Source organism: Lissotriton helveticus, chromosome 1_1 (genome assembly GCF_964261635.1).
Source record: "Lissotriton helveticus chromosome 1_1, aLisHel1.1, whole genome shotgun sequence".
Lineage (NCBI taxonomy): Eukaryota > Metazoa > Chordata > Amphibia > Caudata > Salamandridae > Lissotriton > Lissotriton helveticus.
The window spans coordinates 889,529,893-889,550,909 of NC_136057.1; the positions used below are offsets into that span (position 1 = coordinate 889,529,893).

The 21,017-nt window shown below is 48.2% G+C and overlaps 1 protein-coding gene across 1 annotated transcript in view; it reads left to right on the plus strand.

Moving 5' to 3' along the window:
• ARID2 (AT-rich interaction domain 2) overlaps positions 1-21,017 on the plus strand; it is a 1,386,754-nt gene that overhangs the window by 628,052 nt on the left and 737,685 nt on the right. Inside the window, exons 7-8 of the mRNA XM_078675715.1 lie at positions 7,502-7,568; positions 7,651-7,907. Of these exons, the coding sequence (XP_078531841.1) occupies positions 7,502-7,568; positions 7,651-7,907 (324 nt within the window). The remainder of the gene's footprint in view (positions 1-7,501; positions 7,569-7,650; positions 7,908-21,017) is intronic.

Consider the following 21,017-nt stretch of genomic DNA (forward strand, 5'->3'; position numbering starts at 1 on the left):
CCTAAAGCCCAAGGCCCTCGAGGACCAAGTGTTTTTGCAGTTGATTAGGGGCCATATTGTAACCTATTTTGAGGACAATTCACATTCCACGGACTCCAGGATAACAGAATGGGAGGCCTTCAAGGCAATATGTAGGGGACGGTACATTGCAATGTCGGAGTAGGGCGAACGTTACTTACTGATGTGGAAAGGGCAGATCGAGAGCTGAGGAGATTGAACATGGATGCCCAAACTATGCCAGGAGTTGCTGGAGGCGAAAGAAGAGGTAGCCGTGCAGGAAGAAAGGTTGAGGTGTTTGGTGAGGTGACTGCCAAGCATATACCGACCGGACTCGCACTGAGAGCGATAGGGTGGGCAGACTGTTGACGTGGCTTGCCAACCCCACATGGAGGGTCAATACAATAATTGAGATAGTGGACCCGGCGGGGCAACCACTATATCTGTGGTTCCCAAAGTGTGCGCCGCGGCACCCTGGTGCGCCGTGAAGGGAAGCCAGGGGCGCCGCTGCGCAGGATGTGGGTCTGAGAAAAAAATATAATTATCCTCAAAATGCAGTGAAACTGCGAGCTGACAATTTTGGAGCTGGGGAACCGGGTTCGACCCACGACGTCAGCTCAGAATCCTATGTCATTCTGGGCAAATCACTTAATCTCCCAGCGCCTACCAAAACAGAATAAATGAATGTATCCTTGTGTAACGTGACTGGTGCTCTTCGGGTCTCCTAGTAACATGGAAATAAAAAAAAGTAATATCAGCTTTTCTGCAAATGACTTGAGATTTTCAGCTCAGAACTCCTGCTGAGTACAACTTCACTATAATAGTTAATCATTTTCTGTAAACTCCTTCAAACCTAATTTTGTTGGTACGCATATGTCATTCCTTAAATAGAACAAGCACTAATGTTTTCTCTAGCAGTGCGTATTTGCTACATTGTCTGGGACCGTTGCAGGTATTATAAATAATGGTTTGTGTTCATGGAACCAAACACAATATTACCTGTTTTTATTGCTAGGCAAAATAGCCGTAAGTGTTTTCATTACAGCACTGCACTTTTTATTTTTTTGACATATCAGAACATGAGGCAAAATTAAACCTGACGCCTTATGCTTAAAGAATGCAGTAGGAGGAGCATGGGGCCATGTGTTAAGCAGTAAAATAGAATGTATTACCTTCGTATTGTTGCTGCAATAGCGTCAGTCTCCACTCCATGGTAATTCATGGTTATGCTCATCTATTCAATTATGTCTATGTGGGACCTGGGTGCTTCGTCCTACAGTGCAGAATCATACTTCAGATTCTGAGTTGAGAATGATTATTTCTTTGGATGAACTAACTGTTATCTGATGACTCTGTGTGGCAACTTGTTTGAAACTGAACTCTAACTAGTAAGAGACTAGTAAGTTTAGTAAGGTTATTATTGGATGTATTCCATTTTTTTCCCGCTATGTGCCTTCAACTTAATCGCTTTGGATATTTATTTTGGAGACTTGCTGTTGTATTTTATGTATTGGGTGGGTGCATGGTCAGGGGCCTGGTGGAGAGCGTTGGGTGGGTGCAGGGGCAGGTCCTGGTGGAGAGCATTGGGTGGGTGGGTGCAGGGTAAGGGGCCTGATGGAGAGCGTTGGGTGGGTGCATGGTCAGGAGCCTGGTGGAGAGCGTTGGGTTGGTGCAGGGTCAGGTCCTAGTGGAGTACATTGGGTGGTGGGTGCAGGGTCAGGGGCCTGGTGGAGAGCGTTGGGTGGGTGGGTGGGTGCAGGGTGAGAGGCCTGGTGGGGAGCGTTGGGTGGGTGGGTGCAGGGTCGGGGCCTGGTGAAGAGCGTAGGGTGAGTGGGTGCAGGGTGGGGGGCCTGGTGGAGAGCTTTGGGTGGGTGGGTGCAGGGTCAGGGGCCTGGTGGAGAGCGTTGGGTGGGTGCAGGGTCAGGGGCCTGGTGGAGAGCGTTGGGTGGGTGCAGGGTCAGGGGCCTGGTGGAGAGCATTGGGTGGGTAGAGGGTCAGAGGCCTGGTGGAGAGCGTTGGGTGGGCGCCTTATGCCCTGATGCAGCCGCACTCTGCCAGCTTCTGTCTTTGCCTCACTCCTCATTGAGGGGTCGTCACTCGTGACTGCTGCATGTTGGAGAGTATGGTGTGTTGTCTTTCAGTTTTGTGTTCCTGCTCTGCTCCCTCGAGGAAATCCTCCTGTGAATTCCTTGTGTGGCCTCGTCGTCCTACATATATGGTCCTGGGCGAGGGCCTCAATCTGGTCTCATAAATCCCTCCCAATCTCCACTGTTTCATGTAGGCACACTGCGCACCGTGGACCACACACCGCTTCATATATAGTGCTGTATAAAGCGCCTACTGGTTATACGTCTTCAGAGGCTGTTTATGAATTTTTGGTGATGTGAAAAGCCTCTTGCGCCGTGCTCTTGTAATTTTACTACGTCATCTGATTCAATGCTCCCCAAAAGCAACACAAGGCCCCCTACCAAGTATTTTTTTGCAGTTTTATATGGCGCAAACTCCACCCGAAGGCATCAGAGCGCTTTACATTAGCACCAGTTGCGTTAGACGGACACATTCATTTTTAGGCACGGGGAGTCCATCATGCTTTTGAAATGGTGCCATTGTTCCAGGTGGCAGCCCATTCCATTGGGTGGGAAGGGTGCAAGGGGGTGGCCGAGAAGGGTGCAAGACAGAGGGGAAAAGGGTGCAAGGCAGAGAGGAGAAGGGTGCATGGTAGAGAGGAGAAGGGTGCATGGTAGAGAGGAGAAGGGTGCATGGTAGAGAGGAGAAGGGTGCATGGTAGAGAGGAGAAGGGTGCATGGTAGAGAGGAGAAGGGTGCATGGTAGAGAGGAGAAGGGTGCATGGTAGAGAGGAGAAGGGTGCAAGGCAGAGAGGAGAAGGGTGCAAGGCAGAGGGGAGAAGGGTGCAAGGTAGAGAAGGGTGCAAGGAGGAGGGGAGAAGGGTGCACGGCAGAGGGGAGAAGGGTGCAAGGCAGAGAAGGGTGCAAGGCAGAGAGGAGAAGGGTGCAAGGCAGAGGGGAGAAGGGTGCAAGGCAGAGGGGAGAAGGGTGCAAGGTAGAGAAGGGTGCAAGGCTGAGGGGAGAAGGGTGCAAGGCTGAGGGGAGAAGGGTGCAAGGCTGAGGGGAGAAGGGTGCAAGGCTGAGGGGAGAAGGGTGCAAGGCAGAGGGGAGAAGGGTGCAAGGCGGAGGTGGAGTAGGGTACAAGGGGGAGGGGGGAGAAGGGTGCAAGGTGGAGGGGGAGAAGGGTGTAAGGCAGAGGGGAAAAGGGTGCAAGGGGGATGGTGATGAAGTTAAAAATCCCCCCCCAAAACATTTCTGCGGATGCCCATGATCAGAGCCCACCTCACGTAAACTTCTTGTAACGCCACAGAGCTCCTTGAGCCTGGTTACTTTTAGTGGTAGTGCTTTATGCATTGAGATGTACTTTATAAGATCTTTGTGATTGCAAATAAAGCTTTATGACAGTGATGGCTACTCTCTGAATCCTTCATCACGTCTAGACTTGATTCTTCATGTACACCAGTGGTTCCCAAAGGGTGCGCCGTGGCACCCCGGTGCGCGGGTAAAAAAATGGTGGAGAGCCACGGCCAACTGCCAATTAGGTCAAGGGAGCCACGGGTCCAAAAAGTTTGGGAACCACTGCACTATATAGAAAAGATGCCATAAACAATAGATTCTGCTGTTATCATGAACAGCTTTACAAGAGCTCTGGGCCTAGGAGGGATGGGGAAATAGAGTATTTGTTGGGGCTTCCTATCCATGCCCTGACGTATGAGGATGCAGACCAGCTTGGGGCAAAAATATCTGAATGTGAATTCAGAGTGGCTATTTTAGCTGGTGAGAGGGAAAACCCCGGGAACTGATGGGCTCCCTAAGGAATTTTACGTGACGTATGTAGAGGAGTTAGCCCCCAGGCTAGTAGAGATGTATAAGGAGGCAGGGGAGCAGGGCCACCTACCAAACACCACTAGAGGCGGTGGTAATGCCTCTGCTGAAGCCCGACAATTCTCCCCTTGTGTGCACAGCGTATAGACCCCTGTCGATGTTGAACCCCGACTTTTACATTTTAAATAAACTATTGGCCACGAGGTTGCTCCCACATATGACATCCTCGGTACACCAGGATCAAGCGGGCTTCATCTCAAGCAGAAATACGACTGAATATACTCCGTCTGCTATCCATCATAGAGTTAGGTGGGACGGAGGAACGAGAAGGGGCGATCTTCGCAATAGACCTAAAAAAGGCATTTGATAGCTTTGAATGGGGATTTCTATATGCTGTCTTATCCAAAATGGAAATGGGGCAGGGGTCCTGCGATGGGTCCAGCTGTTACATGCTGATCCGGTGTCGAGTGTTTGCACGGGCGCACAATATCAGAGCAGTACCGAGTGGAGAGGGGTACACGTCAAGGGGCCCCTTCTCCCCACTACTATTTGCACTGGCTTTGGAACCTCTAACGTGCATAGCACGATCTTGGAGAGCCTATAGAGGACTCCACCTGGGGAGGAACAGCGTCACCACATTGCGTTGTATGCTGACGACCTTCTGCTCTTCTTAAAACATGCGGAGAGGGACCTACTGGGAGCAAAGACCATGATGGAAGAGTTCGGAGCATTGTCTGGACTAAGGGTAAATTGGCAGAAGTCCCGACTGTTCCCACTAGAGGAGGGTATGCTACCACCTGAGGGCATAGGTGATCTGCACTGGGAATCCTGATGCTCCCGATACCTGGGAGTTAGAGTTTCACTTCATTGCGGATGTGCACGAGGGGAATATAGGAAGCACACTGCGTTCGCTCAAGGACAACATGGCATTCTGGGAAAAGCTCCCCCTTTTGGCGATGGGCCGTATTGCTCTGTTAAAAATGGTGGCTCTTCCCAGGTTGCTGTACTTTTTTACCACGCTGCCGGTGTGGATATCGGGAGCTTGATTCAGTGAGCTGGACTCCTGTATCTCTGCATTTATTTAGGGAATGGTAGAAGGAGGGTAGCCCTTACCATGCTGAAAAGGACGCAGTCAGAGGAGGTCTCGCCGTGCCTGATATTGAAGCATATTACCTGGCAGGGCTGTTGCAGAGATTCACGCGGTTGGCGTGGAACCTAGCACCAGACAGGGGGGCACGTCCCTTCACAGCGGACAGACTGAACGTGTTCTGCACACTGTTGGGGACAGCAAAACCACAGCATGTCCGAAGCAAAGAACATAGTGATATGCAGGTGCTGGGGTAGGTGCCTACAGAAGACTGGACACGACGCCCATATTCACCGGAATTGCCGCTAATGCTACTGGGGGCACTCCCACACAGGGGACAATGGAGGGGGACAATGGAGGTGGATTGATGACTGGGCACAGGCAGGAGCCACGAAGGTGGGAGATCTATACCGAGACGGGGAGCTACACCCCTTTGAGGAGGTCAGCACAGAATGGGACATCCCACAGGAGCACATTCTACTTTACAGGGCTGTCACGGGGGCACTGAGGCAACACTGGGGCACGGCGGAACCGCCATGACATGCCACCTGCGAATACATAGGACTGGCAGGGGGGACCATACAAGCTGTAACATGCCTATACAGGGCCATAGGGCGGGACTCTGCTCAGCCACTGGATCGGTTTCAACATTAATGGGTGCAAGACATTGGTAGACCGCTAGGAGACGAGGACTGGGAAAACATACGAGTGCGGACAACTAAAGTATCCAGAGATGCACGCTTTTGCCTGGCTAGCTTCTACATGCTCCACCGAGCATACATAACATCAGAACGTATTAACAGGTTCTTTGATAGCGAAGATGCCAAATGCCCGAGATGTAATGAACGAGGGGCGACTTTTATTCATATGATATGGAGCTGCTAGTCCAGGACGCACTATTGCCAGGAAGTAAAACGGGAGACAGCTAGGATAACGGAGAGGCTAATCCCATGTATACCAGCACATATCTTGCTCAGTCTGTTCTCGCACACAACCAAAATTAAGACCACGGATAGGTTTCAGGACCTTGACTTTATACTGGCAAAGCGGGAAATCACTAGCAGATGGAAGGCGCCAGACGGCCCCAACATCCATAGATGGAAGCGAGAGCTAGTGAAATGGGTTGGATATGAGGGCAGTCTTGCTTAGAAATGCGAGAAGGGGCGTGGGCAAGTTGGATAGAGCTTGGGCATGGGAGGTTTTGGTGGAAGAAATGAGGAATGACAGGGAATCTGAGGCCTCCACTCCTGAGAGACTGTCACAGCAGGGGAACCCCCGACGGCAGGACCAGGAAGGGGTGATGGAGCAGGCTCTGAGGGACGGGGACACATAGCACCCTTACCATTGGCATAGAGAGGGACTGGACCCGGAAAAGAGGCGACAGAGTAACACAGACACACAACATAAGGAACAGTGGAAGTGATTCATAGAGCTCATTAGCCGACTTTAGGAGACAGCAGTGCCAGGAGGGGAGGGTGGGGAAGGATTGGGTTGTAGTTGCCTTTTTTGTGTGGGGGGGGGGGGATTATAAATTGCATATAAGAAATTTCTTGTTTTCTTTTATTACTATTGTTACTGTACAATGAGGGGGCAAGATAGACAAATTGTCATGTATATGTAATACAGGTAACGTGATGCAACAAGACTGAGGATGTTAATATTTACCTGGAAAGGTGTCAGAGCAATATATGGCAGATATACAAAAAGCAATAAAATTTGTTAAAAAATAATGCATGACAGTGTTGGGAATGATAGTAGATCCCATATATCATGAAACTGTGGTGGCATGTAGAGATATTGCCTGAAATTGGGATAGTGACAAAACTCTTGATCTTGACACATGAATGAGAGGCTTGGACTGGTGTATGGCCATGGAACAGTAAATTTTTTAAGGGCATGATGCCCCAAAACATAGGAAAATATGAAGATCGTTGAGGTATTGTAGTGCATATACAGTCTTAATTACTGCTTGGCAGAGTTTGGGTGGCATGAACTAGGAGCGGGGTCATGCGCTGTCAAAATGAATAGGTTTTGCAGTTTGGTATGCTGAAGATAATCCTTGGCTAGACATGCTTTGAAATTTGAAGGTGTCTCATTGGCATTTGAGCTGCAGATGGGTACACGTTCTGAATGCAATTGAGAATTTCTTTATGATGAGCTGCAGATGGGTACACGTTCTGAATGCAATTGAGAATTTCTTTGTGATCTGATGCTCATGATCCAGTACCTTTCTACCTTACCTAGCGCTCAGCGTCATCCCAGACTTAGAAAGGAAGTGGCGCTGAAGAAAAATTTCAAATGATAAATAGTGCACACTCTAATGTAAATATATTTGCAATAGTGTATATATAGCATTAAGGTGCAGATGATTTAAATGTGTAGCCTAGTTTATCTGTATTAAATTTGTCTTGTTTTGTTGTAATATTGCTGTAATTGGAATGCTAGCCAAATGTATTGAGTGGTGTGAAAGGATGTTTGAATTTAATAGAACTCTCAATCTACTGTTCATTTTGTTACCTGTTTACAGTTTTGGAAAGATATAGTTGAAGATGTTGAGGTACGGGACCTCATAGCTGAAGGAGACAATTTTCAAGGTAAGTTGAGTTTAATAGTTTTGTTTGTCACTTAAATAAAAATAAACATATCTAGCAATTCTTTGTATTTTTTTTTTTGCAGATGATGATATTACATTAGCAGGATGCACTTGGAATCCCTTATTTCATCCACCTCGGAAGCTTGGCATTAATGACATTGAAGGACAACGAGTTCTTCAAATCGCAGTCATTTTGCGAAATCTTTCTTTTGAAGAAGGGAATCTTAGACTTTTGGCAGCAAATCGCACTTGTCTTCGTTTCCTGCTGCTATCTGCTCACAGCCATTTTATTTCTTTAAGACAGTTGGGACTTGATACGCTAGGAAATATTGCAGCAGAGGTAAATCTTTAATATTCATGCTTGTATGGTAAACCATATACATTTTTTGATAGCCTAATTATTTTGTAATATTTTTGCTGTTGTACTCCATATGTTTAACATGTTTACAGGCATTTTGAAGATGAAGGCTTTTATGTTTTTATAAAATTATCTAGCTTACCACCCCCAGAGTGAAGACAAACTGGAGAAAATTTGAAGGAACTATTTTCCTAAATAAATCCCATGGCAGTGGGATCTTATTATAGAGAAACCTACGTAACATACATTACTTAAAAATACATAGTGCAGTGGTGGAAAAAAAATGGAAAGAAAATGGATATAAATAATTCAAAGTCTTTAACTGTTGTACATTTTCCAAGATTCAAACTATTCTGCTGTGCACTCTACTGGCCACCTCACACTTCTTTCAGCCACTCCAAAACATTAGACTGACCGAAGTTATGTCCTCTGCACGACCACCAAAATTGATGCTCTTGGTTTGTGTTTAACTTTGAGGTCGCTCCTGCATCTCTTAAATTCTTTCTGGCACCTGAGCATCCGTTTATCCCTTTCCTAATCTAATTTTTAGACACATTTACTTCTCAAGGAACGGTGTCCGGAGCCTTATTTTAGCCTTGCTTCATGTGGCTCCTTTCGGTGTCCCTTTTACAAACATGGTGCTAGAACACCACCACCAGATGCCTAAACCTCCTCCCACAGGCAACAGGGAACATTTTTCTCCAGGGGATAATACAGTGGTAATTACAGAGGTGGTAAATCAACCTCCAAGCAGTTCCTTTCTGCCCATTCCTCTTAAAACCTGTCCGGGGAAGACTACAACATTTCTTCCACGCCTGGAAAAACATAACCTCAGATCAATGGATGTTCGACATTGTCCAACATGATTATTGTCTGGAGCTCACAAACACACCTCCAAACATTCCACCTTGCAGGCACATCTTTCCACAGATGTACATCTGCTGAAAAAGGAAGTGGAGGCTCTTTTACTCAAAGCCGCTATGGAGCCGGTCTCTCTACAACATCAAGGTACACAAGTTTACTCCCTGTACTTTCTAATTTCCCAAAAACATGGCTCACTACGACCTATATTAGATTTCAGTAACTTCAATCACTACATACTATCAGACCACCTATGGTCACTCTCCAAGGCGATATTCCACTGCTTCAAATAGGCAACTTAGTTAGCACTAGACTTAAAGGACGCTTACTTCCACATTCCAATCCGCCCAGCTCATTGCAAATACCTCATTTATTATAGGTGGAAAGCATTATCAGTTCAAAGTTCTTCCATTTCTAGTTACTACAGCACCAAGGGTGTTTGTCAAATGTCTAGCAGTGGTAGCACAACTGCGCAGACACAACATTCATGTCTTCTCATATCTAGACACCTTGCTCCTCAAGGCCAGTACTCGCCTCCTGTGTCAACAACACATTCAAACTACTTTCCATCTTTTGCATCAACTAATATTTACTGCCAACATGCAAAGCACACCGTAAGCCATTATAGATTCAAGTTGGGATTAGCATATCAAAATTTGGCAAGAATTCATAACATACACACACTGATAAAGCAGTTTCAACCCAATCAACACATACCAGTCAAAACAGTTATAAGACTTTTAGGCATGATAGCATCTTGCATTGCTATAGTACCATATGCTCGACTACATATGCACCCGCTACAAGAATGTCTGGCGCCAATGGTTTGTCACAGGGTCACTTACAATATCTATTGTTGGTGAATAGCCACACATCGCTCTCTGCAGTGGTTTAACACGCACAACTTGTCAGAGGGACACCCATTCATCATCCCTGTTCCCCAGATCATTCTCACAGCGAATGCATCCCTTACAGGAAGGGGTGCTCACTTTCAGGATCTCACAGTTCAGGGTCTCTGGAATACCTGTCATCAGGGTCTCCGCATCAACCTGAGGTATTGCTTACTCTTCCATATGTCTATATGTATCTACAGTAGCTGCCTACCTATAAAATAGGCAGCCTTTGCATTTTATTCAAAGAACCACTTATTAAGGCATTCATGGAAGGCTTTAAATTAGTGAATCCACTTGCACAAGCATGGAATCTCAATATAGTGATTACCAGACTTATGGGCCCACCATTCAAACCATTGCACAACTGTATACTACAATTGTTGTCTTGGAAGGTTTCTTTTTTAGTAGCCCTTACCTCACTTAGACTTGTCAGTGAGCCCCAGGCATTAACCTCGGAAAAACCTTACTTCCAACCACAAAAAGATAGGGTAGTTCTTAGAACCGACCCAAAATTTCTTCCAAAGGTGGATTCAGCTTTCCTCCTCAGTCAGTTGAATTACTTGTTTTCTTCCCACAACCAGATTCAGTTGTGGAAAGAGCTCTTCATACCCTAGATTTCAAAAGAGCTCTAATGTATTATGTTGACAGAACTAAAGAGTTCTGTAAAACTAAACCATTATTTTCTTTTTCACCCCCTCACATAGTAAAGTCCATATCTAAACCCAGCATTTCCAGGTGGATATTCAAAAACGTTCAGATCTGTTATGTCAAAGTGAAACAAACTTTGCCTACACCACCTATGGCTAACTTTACCTGTGAAATAGGGGCTTTCTAGGCAATATCCCATTAGCTGAGATTTGTAAAGCGGCTACATGGTCTACATTACACACTTCCACTAAACATTATTGTGTGCATGTTTTAGCACGCCAACAAGCCAAAGCATGACAGGCAGTTCTGCGTACTCTTTCAAACTGCACCGCCCACAGGCTAGCCACCGCTTTTGGAGAGGGACTGCTTAAGAGTCTATGAAGAAGAGCATTTGTATCTACAGCCAAACATGTCATTGAACGGATTATGTTGCTTACCTTGTACGCATCTGTTTATGGCAAGTAGTGCTGTAGATTCACATGGGCCCACCCTCCTCACCAGATTCCTGTGGCTGTTGCAGTACCTATTCCAAGGGTCTCCAACCAGTAGCTTGTGATCTACTGTAGCTCTCCAGCTACCTCTGAGTAGCTCACCTGTGTGCAGCTCAGCTTTTGAATTAGAAAGCTTTTGCCTGGTTAAATTATTATTATACATATAAAAAATTGAAATCATACAGCACTAATATTAGTATCTGTCCATGCGTTTCATTGAACATAAGTAGCTCTTAGTACAGAAAAGGTTGGTGACCTCTGACCTATACACTAATTTGCATTGACATCCTTTTACTAATATTTAATTAACTCCATTCTCACCCGCCTGCGGGGAAACAATCTAACAATGGAGCCAAAGCCCATGCACACTATTACCAAGAGTCACTTTGTCTGATGACTAGAAAGACTTCTGCAAAGAAAACCCCCTTGCACACATCCAGATCAACACAGGATGGCGGAAGTATTCAGAGCATGTGAATCTTACTGCACTACATGCCACAAACAGGTGCTTATAGGGTAAGTAACACAATCCTTTTCTAATAATGAACTTTCAGTCTAGATAGGTGTTGAAGCATCCATTTCCATTGTGTGCAATTCTTACTACCCAACAAAGCCTATTTTCTCGTTAATGTTACAGGATTAAGGTGTGGAAACAGGTGGATCCTCTGACCCAACGGTTCCATTTGCAGCCCGCTGTGCATGGTTACATTGTTGGATTGAAATGCGATTAACCACAAATCTGCCTCTTCCATTTGCACTTCCCCTTGTTCTTATAGTATTGATGCAGTAAGCCGCTTTATTCTCTAGTTGTACTCCACACCCATGTTCACGTTCCCCACCACTACGTGCAAATTGCTCTACACCACAAAGGAAGGGACCCCATTCTCTCCAGTGGTGATAGTGCTTTGAGCTGTACAGTGATCAAAATCATTAGGAGGCTTTCGGGAAGAATTCACTGACCGCTTACAGGCGTCCAAGGTATAAATCCTATCCTTTATCCAGTATTTGGGTGTCTTTCATAGATTCACATGCCTGAATCATTCCCCGTCGTCGAGACGGGAGCCTCCGGTATATAAAAAGTAATGTCCTAAAGACATACATAGAAAAGAATAGGCCCAAAGGTCTCACCTTAGTAGCCTATCCACGTCCTTTTGTAGGAAGGACCAAACAGAGCAGGCCCCAAGGGTCCCACCTTGGTGGCCTATCTGTGTCCTTTTGTAGAAAGGACCAAATAAAGTAAAACAGCCAATCAGCTACCACCTCCTTCTAGAACCTTCCTGCCAGGAGCCCAAGTCTCTCAGATTTTCTACCGCACGTTGTGCTAGGGAGTCTCCACCTGAGTTCTCCTCAGGAATTTCTCTTTTTCTTCAAAAAACAACTTTAATTATTCTCTACAGTTATGTCTGATAGTCAGAAGAAGGGTCTTTTCCGGGCTTGTTCCTCCTGCAGCAAGAAAAGACTTCACATTGAGGATAAACATGATAAATGTTTATATTGCCTCTACCCTCACCACCAGGCAAAGGACTGCAAAATATGTCGGACCTTCTCCAACAAGACCCTCAAGGACCGAGAAGGTCGACTTCTGTTGTGGCTCAACAGGCTCAAGACCAAGACTGACGACTTGGTATCCGAAGGTGAGAGTGTGTCTGGAGTGTCGCAATTTTCCTTGAAGAGGCCAAGGGTTTCTTCCCCTAGCCCCACAGACACCCCTCCTATGAAGACTTCTAAAAAGTCCTCAGAGGGCAAGCCATCTGTGTCTGGCAAGGACCTGCCTGTCCCCGGGAAGCAGCCACTGGTCCCGGCGACGACGACGACGGCGTCGATGGTGCATTCAGCACAGAAAACCATCTCCACGTCGACGACGACAGTGTCGACGACGACGGCCTCATCGGCTTCCTCCTCGTCGACGAGGACTACGCCTTCATCGTTGGTGAGTAGACCTACGCCGTCGACCATCCCGGTCACTCCATCGACGACGAAGATCTCGTCGTCGACGACGAGACCCTCGTCGAAGGCGTCGACGACGACGACACCGTCGACGAGAACAACGCCGTCGACGAAGTCTACCTCGTCAACGAGGATCATCCAGTCGACGGTGGGAAAGCCGTCGACGACGAGTACACCGTCGACGGTGGGGACTTTACCGTCGACGAAAATGACGTCGAAGAAGACATCGTCGTCGCAGCCACCGTCGACGACGACTAAATTACCGTCGACGACCATATCTACCACGGCGCCGTCGCTTTCGACGTCGACAGGACCCTGGAAGGAGTCTGCACTCCTCTCCCACGCCATGGATGCCTTTCCACCGCAAGTGAGCCATGTCACTGTGAAAATTACTAAACGGCCTATTACGCCGCAACAGATCTCGCCCGGTAGGATACAACAACTTCCTCCGGCCTGTCTACTACAAGGTCAGGAGTCGGACGAGGACTCCTTTACGCAGGCTACTAGTCCATCGGACCTAGTCCTGAAATGCCAAACCACAGACGAGGAGCCGGAAGAGGAGGAAGACCTTCTACAACAACAGAACCAACCTCCGCCCCAGACACAGGTTACTCCTATGGTGTGTCTCCCCGCATCCATTGTCTCGGACCTACAATTCCTCATACAGGATTATAAGGAAAGGTTCCCGGAGAAACATTCTGCGTCAGCACCTCCAGCTGCACAGGCGCCAGCTCCTTCATCTCGCCATAGACCAACTCCCCTGGTCATTGAGAAGACACAGGTTCCGATTCAGGACGCTCCCTCATCTGACGATGAGGAGAGGGAACAGGAGGAAGGTGAAGTCGATGACGACCAGTCGGACCCGGATGCAGACCAAGATTATGTGGCACATTCTCCAGCCTCTCCGGATCCGCAGACCTCGGAGTCTCCACCTGCAGACATCGGTGGATTCCACAACATCATTGAGCGGGCGGCCAAGAGGTTCCATATGTCCATGGAAACTCAGGAAACGGAATGCTTCCTTTATGACTTCAAGGAGCCCACTAGGAAGACTTCAAGATCAATCCCCATAATTGACTACATTTGGAAGCAGGGCAAACAAGCGCCTGCCTCTATACAGGTGGTGGTGCCCAGGCTTGATAAGAAATACAAGGCCACCTCCACGGCACCGGCATGCCTGACAGGTCACCCCAAACCAGATTCCGTGGTGACTCAAGCGGCGCAGAAGAACTCTCGAAATCCATCCTTGCCTCTATCGACGCCACCTGATAAGGAGGGCAGGAAACTGGATGCCGTTGGCAAACGCTTTACTACCACTTCAGCCATGACGGTCAAAGTGGCTAATTCGATAGCCCTCCTGGGCCGTTACAATCGCCAACTCTGGGCGGACATTGCACCCTATCTTTCAAATCTGCCGGAGGATGTCAGAGAGGAGGCACATTCACTTCTATTGGAAGGACAGACCTCTGCCTCAGAGCTCATCGATTGTGCCATTGATGCCGCCATGACTGGTTTCCGGCAACTGGCAGGGGCTGCAGTCCTGAGGCGACAGGGCTGGCTCAAGGCCACCACTTTCCGCCAGGAGGTGCAAACCAGGATATTAGATATGCCTTACGATGGCCAGCATCTGTTTGGGGAACAGATTGACGCGGCCCTTACCACCATAAAAAAGGACACGGATACTGCCAAGGCTCCGGGTACTTTACAATTCCGGACCCAGTCCTTTCGTGGCAACCGGGGAAGAGGTCAACCTGCATACAAAGGTTCCTATCAGAATAGGTCTTCGTACACATATTCGCAGTCCAAGCCGCAGTTTCAGCAGCGACAACCTCCACAAGGCCGACAGTCTTCCTACGGCAAGTCCAATTACCGAGGAAGAGGCCAAAAACGACCTGCTGGCAACAGACAATGACTTGTCTCCCTCGCTAGCCCCTCCACCACTACATTCTTTAAGACTTGGAGGGAAACTGAAATACTTCCATCGCAATTGGCAAACTATAACAACGGATCGGTGGGTACTCCAACTCATTCGATTTGGACATTCCCTAGAATTTACCTCTATCCCCCCAACTACGCCACCGTGCCAGCGATCACACAGGCACCTACGATTACTTCTTCAGGAAATAGCTTCCATGCTGCAGAAGGGAGCGATAGAGAGAGTTCCACGGGCCCACAAGAATCAGGGTTTCTACTCTCACTTCTTCCTAATCCACCAAAAAGGAAAGAAATGGCGCCCAATCCTGGATCTCAGGGCACTCAACGTGTTCCTAAAGAAACAATCGTTTCGTATGGTGACTCTGCAAGAAATCCTTGGTCTGCTGGAAAAAGGGGACTACATGACATCCTTAGACCTCCAGGACGCCTACTATCATATCTCTATTCTCAAAGGCCACAGGCAGTTCCTCAGGTTTGCGGTGGCAGGACAGCACTACCAATTTCGGGTCCTTCCATTTGGCCTCAAATCGGCCCGAGGATCTTTACCAAATGCCTATCACCAGTAGCAGCATTTCTTCGTCAACAAGGCCACCAGGTGTTTCCATACCTGGACGACTGGCTGGTGAAGGCACCGACGGCAGCCGCCGCAGCCTCGTCCTCCAGCGCCTGTCTGGATATTTTCCACCGCCTAGGACTGACCCTCAACACTGCCAAGTCAACTCTGGAACCCACCAAGGTCATCACATTCCTTGGAGCGACTCTGGACACGGACTGTGTCAAGGCTTTCCCCTCTCAGGAAAGAAAAATCAAGCTCATCTCCTTGGCCAAGGCAGTGGCTTCGCGGAAGACTCTTCCGGTCCGCACGTTCAAGTCTCTCCTAGGCATGATGTCCTCATGCATACTGCTCATTCCACACTGCCGCCTAAAAATGCGTCCACTTCAGGAGGCACTGACAAAGCAATGGACTCAAGCCACAGGTTCTTTCGAGGACCGCATACGAGTCACTCGACCCATTATCAATCATTTGCAATGGTGGACATCTCTCCACCATCTGTCAAAGGGTCTGCCGTTCCTGCTCCCAGCAGAGCCACACGTAATAACTACGGATGCGTCCCTGGAAGGCTGGGGAGCTGTCCTCCAGGAACTCCAGATCAACGGCAAATGGACAACACAGGAAATCAGGCTCCATATCAATCTGTTGGAGTTACGGGCGGTTTTCCTGGCTCTACAGGCGTTTCTTCCACGCATTCGTCACTCCCCAGTGCTCGTCAGGACGGACAACACCACGACGATGCACTACCTGAACAAACAGGGGGGGACGCGTTCCATCTCGTTATCTCGAGAATCGCAAAGAATCTGGAACTGGCTTCTGGCACATGGCATAGTGTTGAAAGCGGAGTACGTCCCGGGCAAGGACAACGTCTTGGCGGACGCACTGAGCAGGGAGAAGTCTCCTTCCCACGAATGGGAACTGGACAGGGAGGTGCTGGACCATATCTTCCAGGAGTGGGGCACCCCGAACATAGACCTCTTTGCCACCAGGGAGAACGCCAAATGCCCAAGCTTCGCAAGCAGGCATCACCACTCAGGAACCCTCGGGAATGCATTTTCCTTCGCATGGCGCAACGCCTTTGCGTACACCTTTCCGCCATTCCCACTGATACCCAGGGTTCCCAGGAAGATGAAATCGGAACCCTGCACTCTGATCCTCATTGCTCCGTCCTGGCCGCGGCAGCACTGGTTCACGGAGCTTCATCGCCTCTCTGCCCGGCCCCCTCTTTGCCTGCAGCAGTTTCCGGCCCTGATCACGATGTCTCAAGGGCAGGTTCTCCACCCGAACCTGAGCTCTCTGAAGTTATCAGCCTGGCTCCTGAATACCGCGAATTCAGCCATCTGAACATCCCGCAGGATTGCAGAGATGTCCTTGCGAACGCTAGAGCGGTCAGCACTAACAAAACCTACTCACTAAAATGGAAGCGATTCTGTTCCTGGTGTGTGGATCAAGGCTTGCACCCCTTCCATGCCACTCCACAGCAGCTGCTACCATACCTGTTACACCTTGCACAGTCAGGCCTTGCGCATACATCCATCAAAGTGCATCTAGCGGCGATTTCAAGGTTCACAAGGAAGGCTGTAGGCCCATCTTTGTGGGCGGACAGGCTCATCAAACAATTCCTAAAAGGTCTATTCAGGTCCTTTCCACGACCACGGCCTATTCCTCCATCGTGGCACCTCAATGTGGTTCTTCATCAACTAATGAAGCATCCCTTCGAACCCATCCATAAGGCAGAGATCAAGTTCCTCTCTTGGAAAACGGCCCTTCTCCTGGCACTAACCTCTGCCAGAAGGGTCAGTGAATTGCAGGCTCTATCCATCCAGGATCCTTTTCTTCAATTCAGAGAGGACAGAGTCATTCTGAGGACTAACCCTCGCTTCATTCCAAAAGTCCCTTCGGACTTCCATCTTAATGAACCAGTGGTGCTTAGATCGTTCTTTCCAAATCCTACCACGGCAGCTGAAAGAACTCTACATTCTCTAGATCTAAAGAGATGTCTTAAATTCTACATCGATAAGACACGACATTTTCGAAAGTCATCCTAGCTCTTCATTGCCTTTAGTAGACCAAGACTGGGCATGCCCCTGACAAAACAGAGCATCTCAAGATGGATCTCTTCTGCGATCACCGTTTGTCACGACAAGGCCGGGACGGCCTTTAGACTCACGAGTCAAAGCTCATTCGACTAGAGCCATGTCCACGTCTGCGGCGCTGTTCGCTGGAGTGCCGATATTGGACATCTGCAGAGCGGCGACATGGAAGTCCCTGCACACCTTCACCAGGCACTACTGCCTGGATACTGAGCTGATGAAGGATGCAGCAGTGGGCCGAGCAGTGCTTCGCCATCTATTCCAGTGAGGTGAGCCCTACTACATCCCTCCATCCTTTACGGGTATGCACATTCTCTTACTGTATTTATATGCCATTGCATTTTGTGATTTGTAGTCATGTGATATGTTTTATCTACATGTTCATACCTGATCTTCATACAGAATGTGCATAATGTATTGCTCGCTACTCTGATTCAGGCATGTGAATCTATGAAAGACACCCAAATACTGGATAAGAAATGCGTTACTTACCTGTAACTGCAGTTATCCAGTATTAGTGTCTTTCATAGATTCACATGCACCCTCCCGCCTCCCCTGGCAGGGCTCACCTTTCTCTCTAATGAGTTTACGCCTAACTAGCTTGGTGCGTACGAAAATCTGAGAGACTTGGGCTCCTGGCAGGAAGGTTCTAGAAGGAGGTGGTAGCTGATTGGCTGTTTTACTTTATTTGGTCCTTTCTACAAAAGGACACAGATAGGCCACCAAGGTGGGACCCTTGGGGCCTGCTCTGTTTGGTCCTTCCTACAAAAGGACGTGGATAGGCTACTAAGGTGAGACCTTTGGGCCTATTCTTTTCTATGTATGTCTTTAGGACATTACTTTTTATATACCGGAGGCTCCCATCTCGACGACTGGGAATGATTCAGGCATGTGAATCTAGGAAAGACACTAATACTGGATAACTGCAGTTACAGGTAAGTAACGCATTTCTTATTTGCTCTAGGGCATTTTATAGACCTGCTTCGAAATCTTTTACAGCTTAATCTGTCCTAAAGCCGAACTTAAATTTTATGCCTTTAGGGCCCTTTTTCCGCTTGTATTCTTCATATTTGTGGCATCTTCCCAGACTTAAGTGGACATTCTAACTTTTCTCCAGGTAGTTGCAGGAAACCATCTGTTTTGAGTGTAACTAACACTAAGGTGCTGCCAGTTTCGTGGTATATAGGGAATTAGTCACAGTTGAAGGGACAGTGTGTGTGGTGTATAATAAATACGTTTCTGTAGCCCTTACCTGTTCTAGTGTTATCATTTAGCTTTTGGACCGTACATCCCTAATCACGGTCCCCACCACTTCCTCCATCTCAGTTTGCACCAAAAAGGAACCAACACCATTCACTGCAGGGCCCTCATCCTCTCCGGCCAGTTTCCAAATTCTTTATTTAAATTCTGTTGGTGGTTATGCTTTGACCTGCACAGCGTTTAAAGTGCACTAAGATGTTGTGGGGAATAGTCCCCTGAACACTTCCAGTCTCATGACTCACTATGAAGTCAATCATAAGCCCTTAGTGCCTCAGTAAGTGACCACCATTCTTTTTTTTCCCGCTGGCATATTCTGAAATAGAACAAAGAACTCTAATGGTTTTCACAGAAAACTAACCTAAAGACTGGAGACTTGAGTGTGACGTTGACTAATCTGGTTTTTTTCATATGGTCTTTGACTAGATCAGCAAATTATTGTTTTAGAAGGGGGTGGGGTGTGCTTGGTATCTTTGTGTCTCTACAACCATTTTGAGAATACTTCATTGACATTCTGCAATGGCAGTTTTCTGCAAACAGTGAACTTCAAGTGTGCATGCTTTGCTTACTGAGAGATGAAGGCTCAAAGTTGCTTTTCTTGTGCCACAAAGGCTAACACTCTGGGAAATAATGGAAATTCCAAAAGAAGCACCGGTTTCAAAACTCTAAAAGCAAGACCCATCAATGTCTGTGTGAGAAGTTGGCCTGATATATAATGTTCACTATTCTAGTGAGCACTCTGTATCAGTCCAAACAACCCTTATTGATGATTGGTTGTAAGTCAACCTTATAGACCAGCTATCCTAGTAGCATGGATACGAGCAGTCTAAGGCTAAGACTCTAGAGGGCGTGTTAAGCCAGCTGTTTTACCATCACATTACCCCTTGAACACCAAGTGAAAGGACACCACACAAGTTATCAAAAATAAAGTATATTTATTTATAACAGGACTACCCTGGCTCTTTATGAGACAGGGAGCTAAGCACACAACAAAACTCTTAAAGAATTACTGAAAGTCGCACAATTTACACAAATGCCCGAGGGGCACGAAAAACCATATACACAAGAAGTGGAATGCGAAGTTACTAGCAGGTAAGTAATACTTTTCTAGACTGTAGAAACGCTAGGCCTACAATGCTGAACCCTTGGATTAGAAGCAGGAGGCCTAGGGACGCCGTGTGCAGAGTGGGAACTCTCACGCGTAATGCGGGAACAAGTCTATGGATACTAGTAATTGCAAAGTTACTGTTCTCGGGCGAACCCGACTAGGTGGGTCGAAAACAAGGGTGGATCCGAACACTTAGGGTGTTGGACTATGCTGGAGCACCGGAGTACTCAGTTTACCTAGCCCAGGGGCTGCGGCTGCATAGGGTTCAAGTTGCGTCGGAAACCCTCGTTGAAGATCCAGGAGCCTGAAGAAAGAAGTTGCTGGCAGGCGGCCAGTGAAGAAGTTCGTGGTGATCCAAGCCTGGATCAGGGAAGAAGAAGACCTGTAAGCAGAGGGGACCAAGTTCTGAATCACTAGCCAGTGATTTAGGTGGGCACCAGGATGGCACCGGACGAAGTCACCTCAGCCAGGTGAGTGGGCGCTGCTGGGCTCTGCAGTCTCTCGGACCAGGAGGCGTTGTCGGCGACCAGGATGGAGGTGCGAGCTGTCCCACGAAGGTCTCTGCTGTCGACGTCGCTGGACCCAGGATTGGGGCAACAAGTCTTGGCAAATGCAAGGCCCACGCGGTGGACCTAAAAATGGCGTCTTGAGTGGACCAGGAGGGTCCAGGGTGCTTCTCTGAAGGAGGGAAGCAAGGGCCAGTCTGGAGCAACCAGACCAGCGGAGTTTGTCGTCGTGGAGCGTCGTGAGGGGGCCACTAGCCAACGGGCAAGTGACCTGGACAACGCGGTGAGCAGCAAAGAGCAGAAGGGCCCCACGCAGATCTCGTGGATGCAGGGGTGCTGAACTTCGGTGCTGGAGCTGCTCAGGGTCGGGGCTTCTCTTACCCCAAAGCACTCAGTCGAGGGTCACTCGGTGGTCGTGCTGGACAAGCGTCGTGCAGTTCTGAAGATGGCCGGTCCCTCGAGGTCTCGTCGCACCCACGGATCACAGCTGGGCTGATGATGTAGGTTGAGGTCAGAGGTGCCAGGGAAGCCGGTCCTCGTGCTGGAGCAGTCTTGATCCGGAGGAGAGACTGGCAACAAACCGCGATGCTTGGTTGGTGCCTGCTGCTGCAGGGTGACTACTCCTTAGTCACAAGGGAGAAATCTTGAGAAGAGTCTTGAGTTCTTCGTGTAGAAGGTCGGTTCAGGATTCAAAGATTGATCTAATTTGGAAGGGGGCCAGTTCCTACCTTTATCCTGCAAAAAGGGGCTGGCACGCGACTAAGTCCTGCCCTATGGGTGTGACTAGGAGGGGGGTGGTT